This window comes from Anser brachyrhynchus (assembly GCF_964034855.1).
Source record: "Anser brachyrhynchus genome assembly, chromosome: 11".
In the NCBI taxonomy this organism is placed as follows: Eukaryota; Metazoa; Chordata; class Aves; order Anseriformes; family Anatidae; genus Anser; species Anser brachyrhynchus.
In genome coordinates, this window is record NC_137706.1 from 8060330 (window position 1) to 8076327 (window position 15998).

General features: G+C 38.0%; 2 protein-coding genes across 9 annotated transcripts in view; both read right to left on the bottom strand.

Moving 5' to 3' along the window:
• The window catches only part of DAPK2 (death associated protein kinase 2), a 56123-nt gene extending 48257 nt beyond the window's left edge, over nt 1–7866 (bottom strand). For 5 of the 6 annotated variants that reach the window (XM_080608206.1, XM_080608212.1, XM_080608204.1 and 2 more), the window contains exons 1-3: nt 3861–4007; nt 1797–3690; nt 303–559 (exon numbers count right to left, since the gene is read on the bottom strand). Coding sequence is in view for 1 of the 6 variants with exons in the window: in XM_080608209.1 (XP_080464335.1) it covers nt 7727–7786 (60 nt within the window). In the remaining 5 variants the exon portion in view is untranslated. Of the gene's footprint in view, nt 1–302; nt 560–1796; nt 3691–3860; nt 4008–7726 lie in introns of those variants that run through there. The other variant, XM_080608209.1, reaches the window with a different exon arrangement.
• TBC1D2B (TBC1 domain family member 2B) overlaps nt 4036–15998 on the bottom strand; it is a 38147-nt gene continuing 26184 nt past the window's right edge. For all 3 annotated transcript variants that reach the window (XM_080608197.1, XM_080608196.1, XM_080608198.1), the window contains exons 9-13: nt 14950–15444; nt 13012–13129; nt 12116–12301; nt 10885–11006; nt 4036–7962 (exon numbers count right to left, since the gene is read on the bottom strand). In XM_080608197.1, the coding sequence (XP_080464323.1) occupies nt 7767–7962; nt 10885–11006; nt 12116–12301; nt 13012–13129; nt 14950–15444 (1117 nt within the window). In that variant the 3' untranslated portion in view covers nt 4036–7766. The remainder of the gene's footprint in view (nt 7963–10884; nt 11007–12115; nt 12302–13011; nt 13130–14949; nt 15445–15998) is intronic.

A 15998-nucleotide genomic window follows, 5' to 3' on the forward strand; every position in this document is an offset into this window, starting at 1 on the left:
AGCGCAGCGCCTCGGGCTGCGGAAGGGGGACGAGGGGTGCCGGCTTGGGGCCCGCTCCGCTCCCCCGGCTCCTCACGGCACCAGGCCGGGTTTGAGACCCGGGGCGGGTGGCTGGGACCCCGCCAGGCTCATCAGCCCCGGGGCTGGGGGTGCAGGGTACCGCAGGGAGGAAGGAAACGGAGTGGGGAGGCTCCAAAGCCCCACGCAGGCTGTTATGCAGGGAGCTGAGCCCCACCTTCCCCATATGCCCCCAGGTAAGGGCCCTGCTCTTACAGCCCACGCTGCACACGCAGAGCTCGCACCTGACACAGAGGAATAGCGGCTGCCAGAACCAGAGTCCCCGAAGCAAGTGCTGCCCAGAAGGGTTTCTTCTCCAGGAAGTCGCAAGACTCCAAGGCATCACCACTGAAATGGCACCAGTTGCTTGCAAGGTGTCTCCCCCTCCTTCTCCATTGGGGTAGCAATTGGTCCAAGGTTAAGTAAATAGCTCATGTTGTTCCAGCTTTCAGCAGCACTACACAACAATGCAAGCTACTTCAGAAATCAGCAAGCCCTGGATCTGAAAAACAAACATTGTCCTCATTTGTTTGTTCAGTTGTGCTCCATTTCGTCAGTGGGCAAGCTGAGTTACTCTGCAGTGATAACAAAGTTTAACCAAGGACATGTGCAAAAAACGTAATGGGTGCCTGACATGGCTTAAACAAGACTATTTTGTTAAGAACGTGTTGCATGCAAGCAGCACACATAATCCCAGAATTTGACAGCCTTGTATTTGCATTCCCACACTTGAGATGTAGGTCCTTATATAACCTTCCAGACTATGATAGTTCTCCCAGGCTGGTTTGGGCATATTTCAGGTGTAGGACCTGATTTCCTTTGCTTTAAGTAGATTCAGAATACAAGAAAACAATACCAAGGAATTAATGCCAAAGAGATGAATTCATTAGAGGGAGACTAATGAGAGAGGAACCTTCTCCTATATTCTATACAAGCCTAAATACAAGGTTACATTATTTTTTGTGTGGTCTAAAATTCAAAGTCGCCAAGTGAACTTTCCTGTTGTTTCAAGAAAACACTGGGATTCAAAGAGTGGCCAGTCTTCACTGTGCAACTCAAAATGAATTAGTGTGCTACTATAACAACCAGCTGCCATACTGCTTTCCAAGTTGCCCTAGACGAAATTTTGACTACCGAGAAGTACATCCTTCATTTGTTTATTCTCCTGTCTTAAAGACATTCCCCAGACCTGTAAAACTGGATTTTCTCCCTCTTTTCAGCAGACAGTAATTGTGATAAATACTGTATGGTCTCCTTAAATTTATTCCAGGCAAGTTAATATCCAACATTTGTTAACGAGCAATTGTGGTATTTTTCACACCTTACAGACTGAACATAAATGCTTTTAATACAAAGGCTGCCTTTACTTACAATTCTGTATGCAGTTAAGATAAAGCAAAGCTATGGCAAATTATGCATAAACAGGTGGCCTGTTTCCATTGCAAAACATTGCTAAGATGATACAATGAATTTCAAAATAATTTTATATTAAGCAAGAGCCTAAATGCTGTGCTTTTTATTATCAGTTAGAAACTTGGCTTCAGACTTGAAGTCAACTGGACTGAACTGTGCCCCTGCTCCACAGCCCAGTAGTTCCACCCAGTTCTCCCAAATCAGAAAGGAAAGTGGCTGTATCTGATATTATAGAGGGTGGAGGACAGGAAATGGGAGCAATAGTAAAGGTTTCAAATGCCATCAGAATGAATTGAAACAGGAAATAAAGAGACTTCATTCCTCACCTTTAGTTCTACAACGTGGTATGATCACATGCAAGTCACATCAATACTCCTACGAAAATCTCAGAGAAAAGGGCACACAAGGAAGGCCGCTTCTTTTGTTTGCTCATAGCTACAAGAGGAAAAAACAACAGTTTGCCCTGACAGGCCACAGACACTTTTGAAATCAGGACAAGCTCTCCCTAGTCCCTGAATAACCCTCATTCAATTTAGTTTCTACTGGCCAGCCCTACAAGATCTCCCAAAACACAAGGGTAGATGGAATCTCATCCCCAATACTGTACCCACAGGGTTTACAGGCAAAAATGTAGGTTCTGCATAAATAAGAAATTGCTCTCACCTGGTTTAGTTATTCAGTTTCCTTTAGAACATTTTAACTCAGATTTCTTTGTATCATCTCTGGCAATCAGGGCAAAAGCCTTTACGTGCATACAGGACAAGATTAAGACAGAAAAGTCAAACCTGAGTAGCTTCCAAAGCAGGCAGCACAAGCAACATGGTAAGCCAGTGAATTCTGAAGACAAACGCTGTAATGTCTGCTAGCCATGTATTTACCAGTCTCTTTTAGCAAGTAATGAAGAATGAAGCCCATACCTTACTTTTTCCATGGGGATGTCCCATGTGTAAAGACCAGAAAAAACACCACATGCATTTACAAAAACAGGTAAACAGCCTATTTCACAGTTTAATCACCAATCATGGTGCCTGAAGACATCAAGTCAGTTCATCAGCTCAAACATCAAGTCTTAGAGGCATCTCACTGCAAAAAATATATAACCTTTGTGCATGCATTAAGTACACCTTACTTGAAACACACAGGCACGATGTAATCATTCAAGACTAGGTGCAACTGAATTAAGGCCAAAGTCTTGTAATCTCCTCATCTATATTCTAATGTTGAAAGTTTTAATTACCCTATTCACTTCTCTACAACAGGCAGTTTTCTTTTCCAGTAACTGTTTGCTTTTTTGTCTTTCACATTCAGCATGTATTCCTGAGTTGTGCTTACCAGTCTAGTCCTTCCTCTGAAAACCTAGTCATGTTGACAGCGCAGAGATCGCTGTCAGATATATAAAATTGTAAAGGAGTATGGCTTCTACAGCACAGTATCATGACAAAAACACCATTCTACTAACTTCTTCGTGATTGAACCTTTTACCTTCTTTTCCAGGGAGAAAGCTTCCAAGGCAGAGCACACCCTTCCTTTGCATTATCTCAGTGAATATACTTCATGGCCTTTATGTGTGGGAAATCTTAAAGCCTCAGCACTACATGGATTCTGCTTCCAGTGAGGTCAAGGAGCTGCAGATAAGGAAGCTATGTTTAGCACTTCTGAAAATCCCGTAGAGTGAATACCTGATATACTATAATACAGCACCAACAGACTTGAGCGTGTTCTCCACATCTCTGAGTTATTCTGAATGGAGAGCAAGATTTTGCAGACATTTGCTCTCAGGTCAGACTAGACCAGCTCTATTTATCCTCTCTAAAATAATGCATTTCTCAGGAATAAGTCTCTTAACATATATCAGCAACTGCACTTGCATTCTTGTTGCAATTCTGTTGAGAACAAATGTCTTGAGCTCACTCCCAAGGAGGAAACAGGAGCCTCAGCTGTTCTTCAACGGGCCCCAGCAGCTGCTGGGACAACACAACCTGCTCATGCTAAATATGCCAAGTGTCCAAGACAGACCTTGCTCCCCATGCATTCTCTTTCCAGAATTTTCTGTTTATTCCTCACACTTAAAACTTTCAGCACACAGGACAGGAGGTTCTCCTTAGGCGAGTAATTCTTTGCCTCAGTTGCTGCTCTCCATCCTTTGTTGTGCAAGTCCTTCGAACAGATTTCCAGCTGTGCCAACATCTACTCTTAACAGCTTGCCATCCTGTAGCAGAGCTAGAGGACAAAAACATTCTGCTGAAGAGGTTGTGTTAGGAGATACTATACAAATATTCAGGTTTCTTAGGAAGTCTGTTCCCTGTAAGCGCTCATGGAAATTTAATCTTCTCCCCCATCCCCCCCACAAACTAAGGACCTCAATCACAAGTTTACCCAGACAGCATCACCTGCACGCAAAATGTCTATAGTTCACATCTTTATGCTTCAAAGCCAAATTTGCATATTTGTTCCTCTATACTCTCTGAAATCACATTATCAGACAAAAACACCCACTTTACTAGGGATTTGTTCTGACGGCACCTGCAGTTATTCAATCTGTTATGAAAAAAGAACCAGAGCAAGCTGTAATGCAAAGTAAACAATTTATTTTTTTTTCTTACATCATTTTTTACAAAAATAACATCACTTACATTTTGTGATCCAAATTTCTTGTACCACATATTGCTTATTTCCAACATGGCACTTAAGGGAAGATTCAGCAAAACAGCTACACAATTCAGTGAAATAAAGTGACTCGTTTTCCATTTCTCACTTAAACATGACTGAACAAACAACTCAGTTTACCAAGTGTAGAACCATTCAATTAGTCTCATTGTCTTAAGGAACAAAAATCTTTCCCTTTCTGCTGAAGTATCTTACCACGTTTACAATGATTGAGGGCAAGGTGCGAATCTGTCACGGAAAACACCTAAAGGACAATGAAATATTTTTATTCATTACATAGCTGGTTAAAAAATCTGGTAACACTTGATGATAACACTACCTATATACATGTCCAGGTAAAGCTGAAATACTGCGAAGACTTAATAGCTAGAGGTATTGTACACCAAACTTCTGCCTATTTAATAAAAGGTAACAGAACATTTTTAACCATGTAACCAGAAGTTTCACTGAAAGTCATGCATAAGCATACAAAGATGGAGAAACATTCTGCAATATGCACATTAGCAGTTTGGTTTATATAACATACTGGGAACCATGCCTAAGAAATTCCGCACATGTGCATGATCTTGAAGTTTAAAAAAAGATAACTCTTTGCAGTCTTCATTTGCATTAACAGGCCAATTTCCTACTAAGTGGCTGGTATGAATGTTAAATCCTCATATATTGTTTTGGAAGTTTTCCCCGAATCGTGAGCACCTGGTATCTACACAGTTGAGCTTTTGCAAGGCTGACAAGTCACGCTGTATTTTTGTTTGATTTCATTTGGTTTCAATACTGGTTGTATATCCTGCGTATCCCTAACTAGTTACCGCTCCCCAAAATCACCAGATTAAGCACCACTAGAAAACTAGTATTTGCCTAAACACATTTGTAACAGCAAGGAAAGCTTCCTTTGAAGTTGCTTCCTGCTGCATTTGTCTCATTTTTGTTCTACATGGATTTCTAGCAGTCATTGGTTAGATGCCTCTTCAAATTTTTTGACCTTTTAACTAAGGCGTCAACAATTATTAACAAAATGAAGTCAACATCTTGCTAGGAACTTCAGTAAATTAACACCAACTCATTTCATAATTGGAAGCTAACAAAATACCCAGAGACAGCATGATTTCCTGCTATTCATGTTTTAGATTCACATAATGGAATAAGAAACAGAGCTACTTAATTTTACTGTACAATCAGGTAACAACTTTTATAATGAACGACAATAATACACATGGTAATTTAACCTTCAGCACAACTGTAAAAAAAGAAAGTCTTGTAACATTGCAGGTCATGTTTTGTCATCTACAGATCTTCCCGAATTGTTGCCCTGATGTTAGTTTTAGCTTCATAACCTAAAGACTTAGATGTATTCTGTACGAAAACATCTCCTAAAGTCACAGATCTAGTTCTAACTGAAGACTCAAAACCTTGGAATAGTAGACTTGTAGGAGACTAAGGTACATATTTCTAAATTCTTCACCTTAGCATTTCACCAGTTGCCACAGGAAGGAAGATCTTCAAGTTAGAAGTTTTCATTTAACACTTGAAAACAAGATGAAAAGAAAAAAAATGGGCATTACAGACCCATTTAGAGACCAGCTCTTTCCAAACAAAGACAGCATAACTAGAAAATTAGAAAAGCTGGTCCCATTTTTATATTCAAATACTGATTGTAATTAAAAAAAAGAATACAGTACATGCAATAATATGAAAAAACCCTGCCTAACAAGTTCAAGTAAACAGCCAAGAGTAACTAGGAAAACGAACCAAAAAACTACCACTTAAAAAAGACAAGGTAGGGGACATTTTACAAGACAAATGTCATACAAATCAAGATGATCATACCACGTGTCCCTCACTGGCAAGGATTTGTTGGCTACTTTGAAGTTATACATTATACAGGAAAAGGCATACATTGTATTTCAAAAGAAGTCCTGTAAGTTACTTTTCACCTCACTAAGTATATCTCTCAGATAAATTGATTAATAATATGCTTAGAGAAGGCTATAAATACATCCTTTACAAAAGTGCTGTGAAAAAGAAGCTGGATTTCTCCCCGCACACACTTGAATTTTCTAAAACATTTAGATGAGTGTACCTGTCATACAAATCCTACTTGTTCTCAGAAAACCAACAGAGAAGTAGAAGCTTCATGCACTTGGACCATTCCTGACCACAAGTTTAATTTTTTGCTACTTAACCACTCCCCAAGAGCTAACCTATTTTGTACGTTAGTTTTATCATCATCTACTCAGAGACAACACCTAAGTCAATCTAATATTATGAAGATCCAACAACTCAAGGAGGAACATTGCAAGAGCTCAGTGAATAACCAGCAAAACAAAACAAAACCAACTAACAAACAAAGAAAAGCAAAAAAACCTCTTCATCCTCAGAACCATTTAAGAGTACTGGTAGTCACAAGCAAGCATGGCCTCCACTCACATTTCCATAATGCTGCAAACATTTCCTTACAGATGTCTTGAAGCAGGTGCACTTAATATTCACAGCAAACCCAAGTACATTAAGAGAATCTTGCATTTTTCCACTGGAAAAGTAACTTAAATTTATACATGCATGCTGTGGCCTTTAGGCTCCTTTGATTGACTGATAAATATTCATTTGTCTTTAATCTCTATCACTATTATACAATAGCTATAGAATCATGCAGAAAAAATGCTATATTTCTTTTTAAAGATCAGGACTTGAAGCCCTAAATAGGAAAAGTGATTTCAATTCAAAATAATGGGAAAAAAATACCTTCAATGGGTACACAACTAATACATAGTACTCCTGTAGCAAGCTCCATTCTTATTCCATAATAGCTGGGTTTTAGGTGTGGCCTTTTTGAGACAGCCATCAGAAAAAAAGTGAATAGAAATAAAATTAACTGAACAGAATTTGCTCTATATAACCTTTTGTATTAATGTGAATCATCAACATACCCACCCAGAATAGCATAAGTATTTGCTATCACTCTACTAGTATACACTGGATATTCAGGTACAAATAGAGACTTATTTTATACTTGAAGTACATAAGTCTTCTGTTTGACGATCCATTTCATGTCACTTCAGTAAAAGATAAAGGAATGTAAAAGTTCTTATGGTGCTTCAATCCATACTTTTCTAGTTGTGACCTAAGAAGTGTGTGTTTGTTCCTCCCTACACCCCCCCCAAGGACAACACAATGAAAGCCATTTATTGAACCGATTCAAAACTGAAAAATAGTATGTCCACCCACATTGAACCTGCTCTATAAGAAACATGGTTACAATCAAACAGATACAGAAGCTTGGCAATGAATGTAGTAAACAGAGTGCAGACTTTTGTTACTACTGTTTCACATATAGACACTAAGTGTGCTGCACAAAAACAACTGCCAATTGTTGTTTCAACTATTCAGCTGTATGACTAAACTGAGACAGATATTAAGTGCCCTACATACATTTCCATGAACATACATGTAAACAAAAGTGTTTGGCCTCCATACAATGCCATATATCTGAAAGTGCTGGGGTTTGGAAATTTGTCCTGCATATTTCCAAAAGCAACTGGTTTACATTCGGTTTGATAGGATTAATAAAGTGTTTTGGAGGTTAACTCACTTTGGTCACGATCCCAAAGAAAAGTTTATGTTGAGTAGCTTCAACTATCCTCCTCATCATCACTAATAAGGTCTCTTTTTTCTATGCAGGTCTCTCGTTCACGCAGGAAATCCTCACGAATGGCTTCAAGTTCAGTTAGTTCAAGACGTACTTTCTCCAGGTGATAGGTCCTTCGGTTCCTGATCTGACGTAATGGAAAAGGATTCAGGTCTCCAAAAGCAATACCAGTCAGTTTCCTGTAAGATTATACAACATAACACAATAATCATTCACATCTAGAATCTTTTAAAATCAGTTTTGTACCTCAGTAGTATCAGTATCTAGCATGTGACTGACATCTCTGTTTTCCTTCACGTACCCGACAGATCTCAGATGTTATCAGGATTGAAAACAAGTTCTATAAAGTACTCAGTTTTAGTTACTTCAAGTGGTAAAATGTTCTCAAACGCTCACCAGTCCTCAAGGCCACCTGCAAACTCTATATACAACTATAACAGTTATAGTTCTTGACAACACTGAATAGAAGACATAAGCTTGGCTAACCAGATCTTCATTGGCTAGGTTGAATACACAGTACGTCCAGATACCCAGTTATACACTGGAAAGCTCATTCAACCCCAGGACAGTCAGCTCTCAACTTAACCAGGATAATGAAGTGGTGCAAGAGACCAGATAAAGCCTGGGATAGTACATGTGAAAACAAGGATATCACCAAACATGTTAAAGACAAACTCTGATACAGCGATAAAGCTCAGGAGTTTTGCTGGATGGAGCAAAGATCTCTGAGCTACTGTCAGCTCAAGCTAGTCAGATCACACAGCAAAGCATCACAAGAGCTCTTCCAGACACATGCTATGCTGTCCCATCATACAGTCACAATGAAACTAGTCACTGATCTGCCTAGTCTGTCCAAAGATACAGTTAATTATATGATTACTGTTCATCTGCACCTAAACAAGTTCTTACTGCTTCCTGAAGGAAAAAGGGGAACTGGAGTTTAACTTAGTCTAGTTTCATTATCAGCTGAACCCTAACACTAAGACAATTTATTTGCACAGTTTATTTAAGAGTAAGCTCTCCATAGGTTTTTATTTTTGGGTAAGAAACAACCATTTCCTGCTATTTATGAACAGAATATACTCCAACAGCCTCTCTACCTGTGCATATACGGAACACAATTATCACCTTTAAAAAGCTAGGTAAATACACAGCCTATGATGCCCTATAACCTGAAGTATGTTTATGTGCATTTTGGTATATACTTTTCTCCATGAGAGAGCTTAAACTTACAAGATTATTTTGCACTGTTTCCAACTCATTGAGGATGTTCATGAATTCTATAAAAATAGCCTTCTGGAATTTTTCTTCTACAGGATTTTTTTTTGTCCACATCAGTATCAGACATAATTCTACCTGTTTCTGTACTGTTTAAATTTTGATGTTGTAAAACTTGTAGAAAAAAAAAGGTAGAATAAGAGACCAGTTGGTTTGAATAATTTTATAGTATGACCATACAAATCAGTTCTGACATGGAATTTAATAGCCCCTAGGCGGCACTACACGCCACTACACCATCCTTGTAACTCTGACTTTTAAAATCCCATAAACACAAGAATTTACAGACCAGCATAGCGTATATTTGTACTATATACACTTTTGATGCACTGAATTCTGGCCTTACCTGAACAATGCTACAGATACTTTAAAGATATCTCAGTACCATATATTTTATACAGGAGAGAGAAATCATCACATGCTTTACATAACAGTAAGAAGAAAGGAAAACCAAATCTAAAGTTCTGACTCCTCCATCACAGTTTCCAACCTTTAGTAACTCATGGTGCTGCTGGAATACACATTATATATTTGATTATAGGTTACATTCTTAAAATATCCACAAATCTGAGTTCATTTGTTTTTTAAAAAGTTTTATTTACTGCTTTGTTTTGAAAATATGTGCCCCTTCTTCCCAAAACCAAATACATACTTTTCTGTCCCTTCAAGATTTGGAAGTGCAGTCAGCATTTCGTCAGTCACAAATGGCTGAGTACAACAAGTGCTCAGCATTTTTCAAATCAAAGAGGGAATGCTAAAATACAAAGCACCATGCTACTCTCCCTTGAGTTTTCACAGATGTTTCAGCAGAGAAAGCAGCAGCTGTTATCAAGACTTTCACCATCTAAAGCAGGTGCAGAACATTCTCCCTGCATCAGTCCCAGCAATTCTTTTTAAGCATAGAATGAGATTATTCAGTTTTTAAATTGTTCCAGTTAAAACTGCAAGTCAAGAATTAAAAATAGTAAATTGCTCTGAAAAGTAGGAGACAAAATATAAGCATAATTCTGCTGGGAATTTATTGTGGTAAAAACAAATGCCTTGGATTCCAATATATTATTTTATATTCAATTAAAAATCAGCGAGTCTTAATATCTATGCAAATTTTTTTTTCTTCCAACATTAAACCTATCCCAACATGACCTCTTTTTCATTTCAATCTGCTGCTCTGCAGTCTTGAAACCAGGAACTTAAAACAGTGTACCATCATTGATGAGAACCGTAGTTCCTAGGCAAGGATTGAGGAACAGAAGAGTATATAACTGTTATTTTATGTCTCCTTCAAACTATGTTCTTAAAATCAGAGTTGCATGGCATTAACATATACATTAGCAGTACATAACAGATCTAATCCTAGTGGGACCCAGTTCATGTTTTTAATACTTGAGCCAAGATGTGCTTTGATTTACTATAAAACATTTACAACTTAAGTTGTATCCACAATGCAGGGTGAGACTTTTTACTCATGGCTGAACTTCTTAAATTTTACTACCATCATACAACTGCTAAACAATACCAACCTGGCTAAGTAATCACAACCATCCCCCTCAAAACAACTACAATTACCCATTCACTTCTGTTTTTGTCACCTCTCCTTTTTTATATCATGAAACCTAATCATTCACACAGTGTTTAAAGATGATGCAAGATCAACTGTTCATGAGAAGTGTTAGCAATTAGTTCAATCTCCAGTTGTTTTATATCAAAATTTAGGTTTAGATTAAAAACCACCATCCGAACAAAACAAAACCAAAAAAAAAAAACCACAAAACTTTTCCCATGCCTCACTACAGGTCTTTCAAGTGCATGTGTGAATTACTCACCTAGCATCAAGTATGGTACGTGTAAAATACCGAAGGTACTTGAAAATGGACATAGAATCTTGCAGTTTTAAGATTTCTTCTTCTTTGTACTTAAAGAGTGCCAGGGCAAATCGGAATATTACCTGATTAAAAAAAAATACGTTTGATTCTTTATAAATATAAGAATCAATGCACTCTGCTCTTAGCTATTATACATTCACAGGAGAAGTATTACTTCTCCTACAGCCTGCATTTAAGCTATCTAATCATACCTCCATCTCTCCTGCCTGCTCTATCCCTCATTTCCAAGAGCTGCCCAAAACTTCTGTTACAGCCTGTAACCAATACAAGGTGTTCTGCAGTTCAATCCAGAATACAATATTGGGTTTACAGTATATAAACTCTGAAGTTTTGATTTCCTTGTTCAAAGTCGTTAAGACTGCTGAATACACTACTAAATTACTGCAGAGATAAAATTAAGTCTTGCTTATTATTTAACAGGTGGTTTTCCAGTGCCATTTTCCCAACATGTTGGGGGACTGATGCGGTAGGATTTTGATATCAGCTTGTCAACCAACTTTGTCATAAGCTGGAAAAAGGATTACTTCATTCTGAAAATGCTTCAGGAAGTTCTGAACTTGTCTATGCAGAGCTGCCTTCACAAAATACCACTGTGTTAGAATGCTCAGATAAGGTTGACAAATTTAACTAACATGCAATCCTTGTCTATTTTACGTATCTCCTATTCTCTCTAACATCTGCTTTAATGCTATTACTGGGTTCAAATTCAATGATTTTCCTGCAGTGATTTTTTTTCACTATGATTTCACAAGTATGAAACATGAAAGTTCTTATGTCCCCACCCCCTCATTTTATGATAGGTAGCCCAGACAGTCATTATTGGCCAACTGTAATTTAAATGTCTGCAGAAATAAAGCAAATAGTCGCTGCAGAGAAGTCATTAATACTTGGTTACAACTCATTTTTACATCTTTTCAATACTTCTAACTTTCTTCTCCTTCACTTAAGTTTTCTTCTATATAACAGTAGCTCCAATTTTCATATCATTATTGTACATTGATTGACAGCACTGCCTATAGCTTTACTTTATAATGGTAAAAAAATGGTGGGTATGCAAAGTTTAACTGACAGGATTCCTGTGAAACCAACTTCCTGCACCCTGAAACTCAGTTACACCACAGTATCTTGTTACCAGATAACAACTAAAAAAAACTTAGCTTATTCAGTTCACCTTTGGTCCCTCATATAGGAATGAGTCCCATATTTTAAAAAGGATGTCACTAACGACACTGTCCACAAATACCACAAGAAACCAGTTGAAAGTTATAAGAGTATAGTCGACTTTGTACTGTTCAAAATGAGCATGCAGTCGTGGAAGTTTCTCACTCATTAAATCTTTGAATACTCGCTGATCAACCTAAAAAGAAAACACATGATATTATTGATCCTATATTTTCCACCGTACACATGGTTTGAAGTAGGGCTGATTTTTCTAGAGCTCGTTAGGAGTCCCAGGACTGTCAAGTCAACATTTCTGTGCTATATGCACCCAACCCACACACCATTACTTCAAAGCACGCCTCCCTTGCTGAAACAACTTCTGCTTCATAATCCACCCCATTTTAGAGGACTCCTCACACACAGATGTTGTGTTCCTGCTACTGGTCACTTGTGCTGCATCAGTGAACAAGCACCAGAGTAAAGAATGAGCTGGGGAGAGATCTGGAGAAGGGAGGAAGCAGCACGGCAGAGCACTGCCTGGAAGCAGGAGCCCTAAAGTGTATACTGCTCACACTACTGCAGAATGCATTCCAACCCCTACTCCCCAAGACAGCCCACAGCGCATCCCACTGATTTTGAGGAAAGAAACAATCAATCAGTTCCACCAACATTGTGAAACTAATAGTTTGAAGAGGGGTTAGGAACTGGAGCTCCAAGCAGGTCACTGAACATTCATTTCAGCTCGATACTCGGAGTCCTTTTCCCTGGTGCCTGGAACTCACTCCCACCAGCTCATTACATATTACCCCCCCCCAACCCCAAAAGGCATACCAAACAGTTTTAGAACAAAAGTTTCCAACAGGCTACAGTTTACAGGGCCAGGCTTTATTTTGGCACAGCACATACCTGAGATCCTAGCAGTGTCTTTGTATAATAATCACGAGGCATGAAAACTTCCACTATTGTTACTAGACACCAAAATGCATCTTCCTGTTCCAAATACAGAAGAGCAATTGCTACCAATCTGAAAATAGGGTTTATTTGAAGAAGAACATTATAATAAATACCACAAAATGCATTAAGATGAATTACAATAGAGCCTTTGTTTCTGTTCAGCAGACATAAATAGATTAATAGGAGATAATGTAGCTTCAAATGAGGCAACGAGATACCTTCTCAGCCAATCCAAATATTTTTTATTCAATTCAGTACGAAACACTCAGGCAAAAGCCAAGTGATTTGCTAGAACACACTTTTCCGGGAACTAAGGCAAACTAATTAGAAGTTTGCAAGTCTTAAACCTACTACTCTGATCCCCAGACTTTTGTATTTCCTTACTGAAAAAGAGAAAGAGAAGATGGTTCCTGCATTTCACACACAATCATTTTAAGTTTAGAAAACTAATTTCTAGCAAATTTACTTTATATCCACTAAAGTTAAGTAATACTTTCATCTTCATATACCATGGTCTTTAAGAAAATACCTATAGTTTTTCAAAGACCTAACTTGTTCTAAGAATTTCCTAAAGTAGGAGGGAAAAAAAGGATTCAAGAGCAGCATTCCTGGTTCTCCTGTTTCCAGTGAGGACTATGAAAGAAAAAGCAGAGGAATAGCTTTGTGTCATTGACAGCTGTTTGAATATGGAAGGTTACCTCAACTTGTTTTATTTCCGTGTGCAAGAGGAACTGCAGCATGTACTGCTTTTGACGTTACACAGCTTAACAAGATTATCATGCTTTGAAAGCTTAAAAGAATCAAGGCATGGAAAAATATTTAACTTGCTTTTAACTTCTTTAAGTATACTCAACAGCAGGATTGTTTATTTCTCTTTTAGGTTCTCTTTTGTGAAATATTCAGAAATTAAAAAAGCGGGGGTAGCAGGTGCATCCATTGTTCTACAGTTTGCATGAGTACTCCACTTTTGAGCAATGTTTATATATTAAGTAAGAAATCAGACCGAAGTGACTTAAAACCACCATGATTTAACTTGAAAACAGTTCCTTAAATAAATAAATAAATAAATATTTCGTAAGCATTTGGGTAGGGCGAGTAGCTTTTTAAATGCTTGCCATGGATCTTCTCTATTGTATCTGTACCCTTCTTCAGTGCACATTTCAAATGATACAGCTGCTCTAGTTCAAGTCTTTTACCCTATTCTGGTATATCAGCTAGTACACAACCTGACATCTGTGGAATTGTTAACATGGGGACAACAATGGCACATTAGACTAACATGGCTGTTTCAGATAACACCTTCCTTCACTACAGATCTCAAACTACCAAACCTATTTCAGCAAATGCCAATTGCCATGACATTATACTTGAAATTTTGCCTAGCCTTGTAGCACCAAAATAGTCCTTAAAACGATTACTGCAACTTCAGTTGAGGACATCCTGAAAGAAATGATGAACTTTGTGGCCTTAACACACACACAAAAATAAGATTTCAAGCATTTATTTCTGCTTATTTTAAAAAGCACACAAAAAACCTGCTAAAAAATTCTTGCACACAATAGCAAAACGATCCCCTAGAATTGACTAGAAGACCTTATAAAACCTACATTTAAGTAGCCCATTTACTACGAATTAATGCCTGTTCCAATTTTGCAGAGCTGCTTTTAGAAGTCTTTAGAAGTCTTTTGAAGTCACTTTTAGAAGTGATCCAAGTCTTCTGCTTTTTATTGTTTAAAAACGTGATAATTATCTGCTTATTACAACATTACAAATTGCATACAACCCATGAGGAGAACTGCTGTCCAAAAGGCTGTTGCTATATAAGTGTTTTGAAAGTGCACATTGTTTCTTACACTGCGTAGTTATAACTTACAGTTCACAAAATCTTACCTGTTGAGCCCTTGGCAATAACCTATATCTGGATTTCTCCATGAAAACGCCAGCAGCACATTTCGCAGTTTTTGGATCCCTTCAGATGTTGGGGAAGAATAATGTTTGTTGTTTGGCAAAGTTCTCAAGAGATCCAATTCTATCTGTTTAGATGCAGGATTTTGTTTTTCTAGGGCATTCTGAAGCAAGGTCTGGAAGTACCCAGGAACTGTGCTGTCCTTGAATTTTTTAACGTGGAGATTGACACACCATTTCCATATCTTGGAACGATGTTCATGTGGAATCCCAGAACGAATAAGGTTCTTTAGTTCCACACAGCGCATCATCTCTCTATTCATCGTACTTGCAAGATAGTTTTCCCATTTTACCCCTGTGGAGATCTCCCGATTTTCACTGAGAGAAAGCGATCTCAGGTCCAAAGCTCGTGATTTTGCTACTAGTTTCTCTTCCTCATCATCTTCTGGGACTGTTTGGAAACCATATATATCATATTCACTGAAAGGACAGGAGAAAAAAAAAGTGCTCCTAAAGATGTGTTCAGCAATCCTGAAAGTTCCCATCCTAAGGTTATTTCCAGTACCCCTCAAGCTGCTCCCCATAGTTTTCTAGACGTTTTAACAGAACTATTATTCAGACATTTTTCTAAACTATATATTTTATTTAATATTCTAAAATCACATATTCAAAAAGACTTTGTGCCCATATACCAATATATACATCACTGCACAGATTAAGTGATTTATTTAAGAACAGGGTCAAGTCCAAATTGGCCCATCTCTTCAATTGCTCATCTTCAGCAGCTATATAGCAACATTTGAGTTTAAATTCCATGCTGTATCTCAAATAAAGTACTTTATTTATTTAAATGTCAAAAATAATTTCATCACTATACCATTATTCATGATGGGAAATATATTAAAAACTCCAAATCCTGCAAATATATAACCCCACCATCTGTTTTCCATTGTTAGAACCAGGCCCACTGGTCAAGATACCCACAACAAACTCCTGAGGTGTGATACAATTCATCTGAGAGGTAGGTGCTCTAG